Below are 13,203 nucleotides of genomic sequence, written 5' to 3'. Positions count from 1 at the left end.
AGAAAACGGAAGAGCGGTGGAGTGAAGTTTGAGCACTTTCCAATAGAAAACACATCTAAACAACATAATTCACAATACAAGATACATCTCGATAAAATACAAGATAGATGTTGCAAAACCAGTTTGTTCCTTTCTCGTGCAAGATTTCTTCTAGAGGTTTCCATATGAAGGTAAAAAGTTGGTTCTTCCCTCCTGTCTCGTATGGCTGAAGATTGGACATAACATAAGTTGGAAGGATACCATACGTGATCCATGAGGACTTGGACAGAGAAACGACAGGCGACAGACTGCAAGTTTATTCCTAAAAACGCCAGAGGGTTTTCTGCAAAAGTGCATAATAGACTAAGAATATCACCTTCTTTTTATTAGTAGATATAGAAGAGTCCTTAAAACTCTGTCTTTAGCCTTGTTCCGTTTAAAACAAGGACCATCCACACCTTTTTTAAGAAGAGAGAAGCATCCATACATGCACATATTACAGTTCTAGTTTTTATACGTTATTAGGGCATTTCCAACGCTGACCCATAAACCGGACACCGCATCCGTCCGTTGATAGGGGGACCAGTCCGCGGACATGGATGTAGGAGCCAGCCATCCAACATTGCCCGCATACATTTCAAACACTCTTTAAACGAACCGAATGGATTACATGCAAACCGAATAATTTTCATTCAAAGCGGACAAAAAAATTTACATTTTGGGCATATTTTAACTAAACTATACCGTGTTGCGGTAAAGCTAGTCTACGAGCAACCATGGCGGATCGTCACACCCACGACATGTCTTTCCTATGTCCGGGAGCCCGCTCATCAGACTGTTGGATGCCCTGGAGGGAAATGCTTCGGCGAAAGGGGAAGAATAGCTTCCCTCCACTTCCTTGAAACACGGCGACACTTGTTGTGTAACCCGGCGACGTGGTGGCGGTGGCCTTCGAGAGACTCGGGCGGCGGTGGCCTCTCATGATCTACTTTCCTCGCTGTCTGTTGTGGCCGCGGACGTGCTAGCCTCCGTCGACATGGCTTCTTTCCCCACCTACCTGACGCGTTTTCGACGGTGCTTGCGGCGGATTTTCCGGGAGAAGGCATTGTCCAGCCTGGATTTGGATGGGCAAGGAGGAGGTGGTGATGGCGATGATTGTGGCGCCGGACCGAAGGGTTTTCCGGTAAGCCAGCCTGTATCGGGTTGGCTCGTCGGGCAACCCAGGCATCTGCAATGCTGGAGAACTCCTTTTGTTCGCCGGAGGCCATGGCAGGTGTTGTACAAGGAGGGGGTGGAGAGAGCGGAGGTGAGGTGTGGTTCTTGCCTTGCTCCTAGCTGGACACCTTTATATAGTGGGTGGATGTGAGGACCCAGCTGGAGAGGTGTTTAATGCTCGCCGGCATAGGAACGGACATGTGGCGCTCGGGAAGCCGGAGCAGGTTCCTCGGCACACGCGACGATTTAATACAAGTAGGTAGGAAGATGAATGGTGTTTTAGTGAGGAGAGAAGGTGTGCACAGCGGCGATCAACAGGCGACGCTCTCGGCCGATGAGCCGCTTCAATGCCGACTCCAGTGAGCGGTCGCGTCCGCTCTTAGCCGGCATGAATGCAGGCAGTTGGTTCGGGCGGGGACACACGCGAGCGCGGGAAAGGGGGTTTTGGTGGGCCAGATTAGTCAGACACGAGCGTGGCAGTGGTCCACACGCCCGCACCACAAACACCCCTGGTTTGCCGGAAAAAGTGCTCCTGGACCATCAAACGGACATATGCAGGCCCGCCCGCATTTGATGGCAAAACACGTCTGGACCAGCGGTCGAGATGGTTGACGGGTGATTTGAGGGTCGGTGTTGGAGATGCCCTCGGATTAAGCTAGCCGCAAAGCGAAAATCATGACAACATCCACGGGCTGATCGCATGGACAAGGAGTAAAACATTATACTCCTCGGTTCCCAAATATATGACATATTAATGATTACAAATTAAATTTATTTATGTTTGATCAACTTTATTTAAAAAAATCAATATTCACAATACCTAATCAGTATCATTAGATTCATTATGAAATGCATTTATCATGTTTTGTTTATTTGATACTGCAGATATCAATAGTTTTCCTATAAACTTGAAATGTTTGACCTTAGAAAAAAGTAATGCAACTTAATACCTCTATAACTTAATATAAGATGTTTTTTGACACTATGACAGTGTCAACACGTGTTATATTAAGTTACGGAGGGAGTATGTTTTAAAACAGATGGTATAAATAAAGGGAGCCAAGAAGAATGCATAATGAAATCATTTTTATTATAATCATCATCTCATCTGATCATTTGATTAATAAACTCCAAATCCCAGAAGGTCGTCAATGTACAAGACCGAAAGAGAACACGAAAAGAAACAGAGCGCAGACACAGCTCTTCTCCAGACACGTACTAGGAGGCGCGCTCGCGGCGCGCTTATCATCACAGACGCCCCGTCATCGGAGAAGGGGGCGGCAGCCGCAGGTGGGTTCCCCTTTGATTCTTCCATCACCTCACCGGCGCTTGTGGCCGCCACCGCTGTGGCTGTGGTTGTGGTGGTGGCCGTCCCCGCGCTCCCTAGACCGCCGCGAGTGCCGCGGCTCCTCGTGCTGCCGCTCGCGCTCCCCCTCCCGCCTGGAGGACGACGGCCTCCTCTTGAAATGTTTCTCCTCCTCGCTCGACTGCTCCTCGTCGTCGTAGTCGGTAGGCGCGGATCTCCGCCTCTCCTCCTCCGCCGCCAAGACCGTCTCCTGGTGGTGATGACGACTGTCGCTCTCCTCGGCAGCTGCGGCGGCAGCTACGCTTCTCTTGGATGAAGACGACGAGGATGCAGGGCGCTTGTCGGAGGACGACCTGCGGCTGCGCTTGGGGTCGGACGTGTTAGCCTCGCCGGGGAAGCTGATGCGGGAGAAGACGCTGGCCTTGGCCTTGGACCGCTGGTCTGCTGCAGCAGCCGCCGCCTTCGCGTGCTCTGCCTCGTGCCGCGACGCAGGAGGCGGCGGAGGCGGGAGAGGCAGATCGTCGTAGTGGTCCGACGAGGAGCGCTTCTTGCCGGAGCTGGAGGAGCGGTGCGGGGAGCGACGCGAGTGCCGGTCGGGGCTGTGTGGGGGCGGCGGCAGGGCGCGCTCCGACCTGTCCGCCTGGGGCCTCGACCTCTGCACACAAGAAGAAAGGAAAAAACGGGGCCACAAGTCAGAATAATGCTAATACCTCCAGTTTCCCAGACTTGGCCTGGATTCATAACCAAGGGATCCAAATCGTACGGCCAAGAATATTCCATGCTTTGCACCGACGGCCTTTGGCCCAACCGTTGACAAGGCCTTAGCCGTCGGCCTAACTACGTAGCATATCCTGGACTGCTTGGGAACGTAATCCTAATCTTTTTGTCTCCAAAAAAAACGTAATCCTAATCTCAATTTTTTATAAAACAAGATTGTCGCTTTCATATGGCGTCGTGATCCCTTTTTACCTTTTGCACTGTACACTATCTACATCTGCATCATCAAACATGGTGATTAAGTCGAAGCAAAAAGGAAGATAGTAAAAAAAATGTTTTTCTTTTTAAGAAAACAAAACAACAACAACAAAAAGGGAAAACGAGCCAAAAATAAACAAATACCAAGGAAAAGGAAAACCGATGAAAATATATATAAACAGATATGTTTCTCCCACATATATTGATGCCATCCTGTAGCCCAAAACCGCAACGAGCACAGGACGGCAACGGGAAGGGCACTAGGAGCAGCCGGCGGAATGATAACACAACTCGGACCAGCAACTGCTGCTTGGAGCAACCCCGAGCAACTGAGCACATCGGCCTTGCCCGGATCAGCCAAGAACACCGCCCAGTCGTGCTGTTGACGAATGCAACAGGCTGCTCTTCTTGTTCGGTAGATATCAGAAACAACCGTGGAAAAGGCGTTCTTCTTCCTGTCCGGTGGTGCTGACCTCTCCACTGCTGACGCCGCCGCCCACAAGTTTACCATGGAACTGACAGTACATAACTTTGCAAGATAATAGATTGACAGGAAAAGACATACATCCTTAGGTCTCATCGATGTACTATCGTTTACGGCTCCTGATGATTCCCTTGCTTCCCTTCGATACTCCCTGCCCCGGTCTCGGTCTCGGTCTCGATCACCATCACGGTCTCGCTCCCTCTGCCTCTCCCTCTCCCGCTCCCTTTCCCTCTCGCGGGAATGTTCACGCTCCCGATCCCGCTCCCGATCCCTGCATTTGTAGACAAGCATTGAGTATTGATTAATACAGTTTAACCATTTTCAAAAAGGCTAGTGAATTAACTGAGGATGAATCTTTCAGGAATGTGGACTTTCAAGGCACAAGGAACTTGCACTTCGGGTCACAAGTGGCAGGTTTCACCACTCAAAACATAAATTTTAGTTAGCAGACTAAATGACTTTTTAAATTACACTAGGGAACGGCTCCATATAAAGGCATTTAAGGAGACGCAGTACAAAAGGAAAAACACCAAAGCATCCAGTTAACTAGATGAAGCCAACATGCTACCACATTTGTATCAAAATATAAGACGTTTTCTAGCCTACAAAAACACCTTATATTTTGATATGGAGTAGATGTATAACAGATTCTGGAGCATGCTAAATTACTTCAGGACATGGGCGCAATTAGCCCTACACGGTTCACATGCAAACTCACATGCTTTGATCAAGAGCAGAACATATATCAGAATGTCGTGTGATTGCCATTTTAAGCTGTTTCTACAGCCTCGTTCCTGATCATTAAATCTTCATTCGCTGGTCAAGATTTCATTTTCCACTAAATGATAGTACAACTATATCTCTACTCCCATAAAAGAACAAATTGGTGATGGAGACTAATCTAAGACAAGAATTTTGGGACGGAGGGAGTACAACTATATCTCTACTCCCATAAAAGAACAAATTGGTGATGGAGTGTATGACATCAGCTTGCGAGGCAAGGTGTGTTATTTCTGCAAAATGACCCCTGCCACTCTGCTTTACATTTGCAGGAACCCCTTAGTCTGTCTCCCCATCTCATCCAAACATATATGAGGAATAAATTTTGGGCAAAATCCAACATACTTTTAGTGATATACATACCAAAAATAGGGCCATTTTCTTTCAAGTTTGTAAACATGTACTCCCTCTGTTCCTAAATATAAGTCTTTTTAGAGATTCCAATATGGACTACATACGGAGCAAAATGAGTGAATCTACACTCTAAACTACGTCTATATACATCCACATCCGTATGTAGTCCATATTGGAATCTCTAGAAAGACTTATATTTAGTTACTGAGGGAGTATTACAGAATTAAACCGGCATCCCCCAACTCGACCTTTACACAAGCACAGAAATCAAACCTTCAACTCCAAAAGCAAGCATGCCACCCTTGAATTATTTAAACCGGTGCCAAAAAAAAATATCACTTCTGACTGAGACATCGTGACATGGCAAATATGTGCCGTCTAACTTTACAAGCCAATGCTGAGCTTAGTCACCAACTTCGTTGCTAATTTTTCAAGGATACAGCATGGAGAGGTGTACCAGTAACATAGAATAAGAGCCAAGCGGCTGATACAACGCCTTTCGGCATACATTTCACAACACCATGACTACAACGATAAAAACAGCTCGCCTAGTCGATCCTCAAGCCAAAAATGGCGATGAGGCAAGACACATAGATCAAGGACCACGTCTTGACCAACACCGGATACCTAAAAGCACAACCCCGACCACAACTCAGGCTGGGTCAATGCACTCTCCACCCATCATGCCTAGGAATCGACAAGTGAACAGCAGGAACCAACCGGATTCAAAGAAGGTGTCATCCAAGAGTAACCTGAGTCAGTGTAGAATGCACCCCGAGAGCCCATGCCCACAGCAGAACAACCACCGAACAACACATCGCCCCAAATCCTCGCCGAAGAGCCAACGAGGCCACCACCTCCAGTAACAACTCCGGCAGCCTCCATGGGCAGCCCAGCAGCACCTACAAGGAAAGGATGGCGCCGCAGCACCGCTGTTGCCTGGCCAGCAAGCCAGCCTAAGGTTTCCCCTGGTGCCGGAGCAGGGTTCAAACATGGCCAAGACAATGCCTCCAAGGAGGAGATGGCACCTGCGGGCGTCGTCGTCATCTGCAACCGTTGCCGCCGTACAGGGACTTCTCCCCAGCCAAGTCCAGACCACTAGAAGAACGCCGGAGTAACGCCATCCGGAGGGAAGGAAGCAAGCCGTCGACATGGAACTCACTGTGAGGAGGAGAGCTGCTTCCAGTTGCCGGCCAGGAGGGACAGCACAGCACAGGGAGTGGATCCAAAACAGCAATCACCTCAAGGTAAGCGCATCTTTGCTCTCTTTTTCTGCAGTGTCTAATGCTACTTTCTCCGGTTCACAAATATGCGATGCAATGCTTTGGACAAATCTCTAGTTAAACTTTTAAAATTCTTACTATCAAATATCATCTAAAATATTTAGATAGAAACTTGAAAAATCATACAGACAAATCTGTCTCAAAAATATTTTCTGAATACTATAATTTTATTGTATTAAACATATTGATACAAATAAACTAATAGTCAAAGTTACACTTGAAGACCACGTCAATATCCAAAGCATCACTTATTTGTGAACTGGAGGCATAACATGGGTCAAACCATGAATCCCCTTCTTTTCCTTCTGTTTGATTAATACATTTGAGGTGCTTAAATCCTGTAAAGGAACTCTTTTGAGGGTGCTTATGCTAAAAAAAGATAACATTTTATGTGCTCTAAGACTAGTTCGACAATTCAAGCCTGTAACATCAATATGTTGATTTTGCTAAGGTATTGCTTAAGGATCTATGTTCGAGCGAGGAAAAAAGCGCTAGTCATCAACTGTGCGTTTTTCCCACTGCCTAGCACCCATCTCACCTAACCACACGCCTAGGCATGCTTAAGCGCACGCTTAGCAGAATGAAACGCTATGTGTTCTGTTGTCACCACTCACTACCACCTAGATGCACTTTTTTTTCAGCATTCGAGTCTTTTACTTTGTACAGAATTTGGTATATTAAGCATCAAGGGCTCAAGGCCGCACCGCAAGACAGCACGACAAGGTACTTGCAGCAATCTGTTTTGAGGAGTTGGGTCGTGTAAATTGTGCCGCTTTGGAAGAGTACTATACTCGAGTGAGCCAAAAGCCAGGGAAGAAGTTTAGGCCATTAAAATGTTTCAACAAGGGACCTTGTTGGACCTTGCCATGCAGAATACACACTGAATAGTCATGTGCCTAGTCTACAGGAGACGTTCAACGACACGCTTGCACCTTTTATATATTTGCTTACTCAAATATGTGATGTTCATACTTGATTGCATCGACTGTGATGCAATCAACAGAAACCAGTTCGGATAAAAATAACCCCAAACGTAACTAGGGGTATGGGTATTATTTGTCCTAGTTACTCATAGTTCTAGGGTATCAGTTATGGCCAATGCACTGGATTAATCTAAAAGTACAAGGCACCTGATCCTATTGTTTCATAGAATATTGGGTGAAAACTAAACAAATGGTTTGAAGCATCTAATTTCATACAATATTGGGTGAAGACAAAGCATATAAAATCAAATAAAACAAATAATTTGAATTGCTTAATCACCTTCCGTTTAATCGATCCATTTCACGTCTCCTTCCATCTGGTTTCCTGGGCTCAAATTCGTCTCTTCTCACAACTGGTGGCCCCATGTTCATTCCCATACTGTTAACAGCTAATTCAGAAAGGTCCCTGAAAATGAATTATTCAAGAGTTTCATCATTTAACCAGTGGCCAACTGGTCATTGTAGTAAACTAGTAATAGCCAATGTGCGGAAAGATAAGGTGTATATACTCCCCAAATTTAGCCGACAATAAGTTTGATTAACAAAAAATGAGTTATACATGTCATAAAAGTCATACCATGGGATCCTCTTTCGGATCCAATAGTATAACTTTTGTGGCATTTAATTCAGATTTTGTTAGACAAATTCATGGGCAAAGTTAGGCCCAAAAATCAAGGGGGGCTTGTATATTTGTACTGAGTATATTACAGTCTGCTAGACATAATGCTCATCTCCAGCCAAATTGGAAATACAGCCACAAAATTTGCAGGCTATGCATTCCTCTGAAATTCACAGAACAATAGAACATTCATACATGTATAATTAGCCATCTACAAATTAATACACAGAACATCAAAACGATGCTAGAGGTATACCTAGGAACTGTTGGCATCATGTATGCCGGGGGCATAAATGGATCTTGTGGAAGAACTCCCCCACCAAAAGGATCAAATGGACCTGGTGGAGGATAGCCCATATAAGGCATGGGACCTGGAAATGGTGCACCCATGTAATCTATTGGCAATGGCATCCCTCCTCCCCAGTAAGGGTTAAAACCTCCTTGCGGGCCCAAAGGCATTCCAGCAAAATTTTCAGGTCCAAAATCTTGATAATTATTATTCCATTGCTCCTCGGCTGTAGGTAGAATAAGCAATGTTCGAATAAATAGGGGTAAAATGAAGTTTAACCAATAAAGGTGCAATCAAATATTCTGACAATGTTCAAGTAACATATCATGGTTGGTGATCAGAACTTACCATTCCCTGGTGCTCGCACCTTCTTCTTCTTTTTCTTCTTTACTGCTGAAGTCACCAACATAATATCATTATTTCAATGATAATAAAGAGTTTAAATATCAAACATGCACACACTAAAAGAACACAAACAAGATGAACATTTGGCTAATTTGACCCAAATAAATGTTTTAGTTCAATTAAACTTGCGTGGAGGTTGCATCACAGACAAGGTTAACTAAAATGGAACAGGCCAGAATGATTATCACCTTGTTCACCTGCAGGCAATTTTTCCTGTGACTCTTTTGCGACATGAATCATTTCTGGTGTTTTTTCTTTTTTGCTGTTCTTAGAGTCCATTGTCCCTTCAGTGATATCTGGAATTGTGGTAACCTTATTATCTGAAGAACTCACATCAATGTTAGCTTTCAATCCGCTCTGGCTCTCAGCGTCTGGAGATTCCTCTACCGGCATCAGTGCTTTAGGTTCTTCTTTTGAAGCAGCAGAAACAGCAGGAGACCTAACCTTGGGTGGTACAGGTAGAGCCGACTCCATGTCTATGCAAGGTACTTCATCAGTTTCCAATTCTTATAGAGGCAGATAATCTGATATAACTGATATACATACCCTGTATTTGCACCATGCTTCCCGCGTTTTCTGTACTGCTAGTTGGTGGTGCCTCTAATATGCGACTGATGGTTTCTCTTAGAGTTTTATTGGGGAGAAGATCGTCTGCTAATATGCTTGTGGCACCACAGACACACATTGACTTGTTAATTATGTAGTCCCTAATGCCTGCCAACAAAACACAATATGTCAGCCCACTAAAGAGCATGTATGTTTGAAACTTGAAAGTGGAGATATTGAGAATAAGAAAAAAAACGCAATGCAGAAAATCCATACAGCAAAACCATATTTGTATTAAGTGACAACAGTATCAATGTCAACAATGTGAAAATAATAGATTCTTAAAACCACAACTTACATTTATCACAGAAACTCTTAAAGCAGCATTTACTAGTTAGAACGGCATCCTTCATTACTTCTTTACACAACGGGCAACGCAACTCTGGCGGGAGATCACTGAGAGATCGGGTGGTGGGTAGGCCCTCTATCTCCCTCTCAAAAGCAGCTCTGTCACAAAAAAAATATGATTAATCGTTACCTCCAAGTAGACGGAGAATTAGTGATTACGTGAGTAACTAAATAAGCAATTTGAGCTCACTCATTTGGCTTCAAAACAGCACCAGCCCCACTTGGCAGTGCATATGAGCCATCTGGAGTTGCCATTAACATGGATTTTGGGATGCCAGTTGGAGGTTTCATCCTTCTAACGTCATATCTAGTATCACCATTTGTTGGGCAATGTTGAATGAAATGACCTGTAAACCAGTATTGGTCAATGAAACAGGACAAAATATTGCATTAAGAAAGATTTGACAAGTGGCCAGCATACCTGGTACTTTACATCTATGACAAATATAGCCAGGAGGAGGTGACCTGTTATCTAGCCGACCCATCCCACGTCCTTAAGAATATCAAAGCAGATTAGTACTTATATAAACATCTAGTTTCAAATAATGATGTTAACAGGTATCCATGTTGCATAGGTACCCATGTGCACTCCCTTCATGAAGCTTGGTGCTACTAAGCTCTACATAAATCTTGCAAAAAAAATGGCAATAGAAAGGGTGGAAAGAATTACCAAAACCGCGCCCAGCCATCATTCTCCCACCCATTCCTCTGCCATAACCTCTTCCGGATCCATAGCCGTCAGGAATTTGGCTGAAAATGAGATATCCAGTCCAGTGTATGATTAGTATTATCACTCTAAGGGATAATAGAACAGTCATTCAGCCAGTCCAGCAGATCACTAACCTATAGTCAACGGCTGCTGTATCAATAAGGGCTTTTATCTTACTATCTTCGTCAATTTGATTTTCAGAAGAAGCGTCAATTGCCTGGCTAGCAGGCTGAGAGGGAACTGAATCAGAAACATATAAAGAGTTGCCGAACTCATCATCCCACTCAGATTCTTCAGGCTGCAATTTCAGTACCTTTAAACATTAGCTCCCAGGATTAATAGACTACCGTCATAGCTCAAACATCAAACTGTGATTGCAGCGGCAACTACTGTATGAGATAAAAGTAACCCAGACTAGAAGTTATTCTTACATATTTCATAGATGAATCACCAAGAAAAGCGCTGCCAGAAGGCACGATTTCTTCTACCCTATTTTCTGCAGCTATTGCCCTGCAAAAATGGTGAACCTTAAAACTATGATTGCTGATAAGGAGTAACTCCTGACATGGACCATATCCAGTGACATGAAGCAGTTAAAGTCAAACATACGAATTAGAAATCTGTTCAGATGGGCTTTGTGTGTTTGACTATTGATGATGCATCAGTAATGTGAATTATGAGGTATGATGTGGAGTAAGTGCGAAATCAAAGAGCAAAACAGTACTCTTTTGGTTCAGTAACGATTGGCATCCTTGGGCGTCCTGGTATCCGGCGAATCAACACTGAAGTGTTCTTTGGTATCATGATAGATTCATCAGCATACTCTGAAAGTACAAACATCAAAGGAATGGTTTAAGTAATACTTCGACTGTACAACAACATCCCAAGTCCCCCAAAAATCAAGATATTCCTATCATGCCCGCTAATTATATGTTCTTAAGATACAACTGTATTTCAATCTGAATGCTCCACAGTAAAATCCACTAAAAAAAAGGGCAACCTGGTGCATGTAGCTCCCGCTTGCGCAGGGTCCAGGGAAGGGTCCGACCACTTTGGGTCTATAGTACGCAGCCTTTCCCTACATTTCTGTAAGAGGCTATTTCCAGGACTTGAACCCATGACCTCATGGTCACAAGGCAGCAGCTTTACCACTGCACCAAGGCTCCCCTTCTCCACAGTAAAATCCACTAATCCAGAATATTTGTTCAGTGAGGTAAGCAAACAACACAATGGCTTCATTGAAACACACTTACTAGTCTTCGATGCAATGCGCAGTAGATGTGCTCAGCATCACAAAAGACATTCAAGTTGCTAACCATTGCAAACAAAGATCATGTCAAATTGTCAAAATATTGCAATTTTATGTCTAAACCCAGCTAACAGTTAATCCTACACACCAAACCAGTAGACCAAGTCGTCATGTCTTAGAAAGCATAGATCATAAGAAAAAAATGAGGCAGGCAACAAATGATACCAGCTAAATAAGGCCTCAATTTTCAGAAATCTTGCGTGCATGAATCAAACAGCCAAAATGGCTCACCATACACAGCAAACAGCATTACAACCTGAGCCTATCACAATATTATCTACCACTAACATCTTGCATACATTCACCCACACAAGAAATCAAGCAAAGGTTCTTCTCTGAGAAAGAACCAATATTATCTAGCTAGCACTAGCATCTCGTATACATTCACCCACACAAGAAATGAAACAACGGTTCTTTGCTGAGAAAGAACCAACCTTCATCAGTCTGGGCATTCGAGATCATGAGGTCGAAATCAGTGCCTCTGCCAAGGTGCTTGGACTCAAAAATCATCTCCTTGAGGTTGAGAACCGAGATGAACTGCCCCTCGATAGGGATCGAGTCATAGTCTCTGGCACTCTTGAACTTATAGTAGACAGCCATGATAGCGCTGGATCTAGATGGTGTGCCGGGTGTGCAGCAGCACACCCAATTTGCGCGGCACGCCCAAAATTTGTGGAGATCGGTGGGGTTTATCTAATCACTCGGCGCCATAAAGCTCACAGACCGCCAGGATGGCGGGCGGGGTTGAGATAGCGGCGACGCGATGAGGCGGAACGGGAACGGCGACGGCGGCGACGCGCGTGCCAGGTCGGACGGGTTGGGGGGTCAGGCGTCGGCGGTGACCTAAGCTACGGCACGGCGGCGGCTGTAGGGCACGGCAGACTGTAGGAGATGTTCTAGAGCCGCATCGGGTCGGATTGGAGCTTGCTTGGGTAGGTCAGGACTCGGGAGAGGAAGAGGATGACTGGGAGGGGAAAGAAGGGTACAGGTACGGGACGGTGGAGAGTGGAAACCGTGGAGGGAGGGGATGGATCTCACCCCTCTGGCCTGGGGTCGACGGCAGATATTTGGTTCAAAAGGAGAATACACTGAGAGTAGTACTCTCTTCGTTTCCATTTATTTCCGGAGTAAATAGCATAAAGCTACTACTTTATGAGTTAGGGTCTAAAAAACTATCGGATTTATTTATTCACTGATAGCTATCAAGTCAAGGGTTGGCTGTTTCAAAAAATCCCAAATCCTCTTTATTAAAAAATAAACATGTTTATGACAGGTCGGGCCCGCCACTAAACGCACCGTTTGGTTGACCGTTTGTTTGACCGTTAACTCACATGTAGGAGGCACATGCCAGTGCCTGAAAAAGCAATCGGATCCCTAGAAATTTTCTAAAAAAGCAATCAGGTCTATGGAAGTTTTCAAAAAAAAAAAAGCAATCATCCTCTGGCGCACCCGCCATGGCCGCGATGCCACCTCCTCTGGGCTGATGATGTGCACCGCCTGCAGCCGGCGAGCCGCGCCCGCAGTGGCCGGATCCACGCCGCCATGCCGCCCCTCGCGTG

General features: G+C 45.1%; 1 protein-coding gene across 2 annotated transcripts; it reads right to left on the bottom strand.

Annotated features, from left to right (window-relative positions):
• Positions 1-2,263: 2,263 nt before the first annotated feature.
• On the bottom strand, positions 2,264-12,688 carry LOC123127993 (E3 ubiquitin ligase PARAQUAT TOLERANCE 3). 2 transcript variants are annotated; one of them, XM_044547880.1, is made up of 15 exons: positions 12,079-12,688; positions 11,060-11,159; positions 10,767-10,845; positions 10,470-10,633; positions 10,297-10,376; positions 10,048-10,119; positions 9,817-9,973; positions 9,577-9,725; positions 9,219-9,386; positions 8,861-9,148; positions 8,616-8,657; positions 8,235-8,493; positions 7,640-7,765; positions 4,041-4,230; positions 2,264-3,155 (listed from the first exon to the last, which is right to left on the bottom strand). In XM_044547880.1, the coding sequence occupies exons 1-15, from the start codon at positions 12,242-12,244 to the stop codon at positions 2,514-2,516; spliced, it is 2,682 nt and encodes an 893-aa protein (XP_044403815.1). In that variant the 5' UTR covers positions 12,245-12,688; the 3' UTR covers positions 2,264-2,513. The 2 variants fall into 2 exon arrangements, with proteins under 2 accessions (XP_044403815.1, XP_044403813.1); XM_044547878.1 differs by having other exon boundaries at positions 8,616-8,660; positions 12,079-12,687.
• Between the last annotated feature and the right edge of the window lie 515 nt (positions 12,689-13,203).

This window comes from Triticum aestivum, chromosome 6A (genome assembly GCF_018294505.1).
Source record: "Triticum aestivum cultivar Chinese Spring chromosome 6A, IWGSC CS RefSeq v2.1, whole genome shotgun sequence".
NCBI classification, from domain to species: domain Eukaryota; kingdom Viridiplantae; phylum Streptophyta; class Magnoliopsida; order Poales; family Poaceae; genus Triticum; species Triticum aestivum.
The sequence above is the reverse complement of the archived record's forward strand: the minus strand, read 5'-3'. Positions and strand labels throughout refer to the sequence as shown.

Excerpts from the sequence above, each read along its gene's own strand:
- LOC123127993 (XM_044547878.1), bottom strand. The coding sequence starts at position 12,244 with ATGGCTGTCTACTATAAGTTCAAGAGTGCCAGAGACTATGACTCGATC. Across the intron at positions 8,494-8,615 it reads GGTGCGAGCACCAGGGAATG|CCGAGGAGCAATGGAATAAT; the intron begins GTAAGTTCTGAT and ends TTCTACCTACAG. Across the intron at positions 3,156-4,040 it reads CATCGATGAGACCTAAGGAT|AGGTCGAGGCCCCAGGCGGA; the intron begins GTATGTCTTTTC and ends TCTTGTGTGCAG.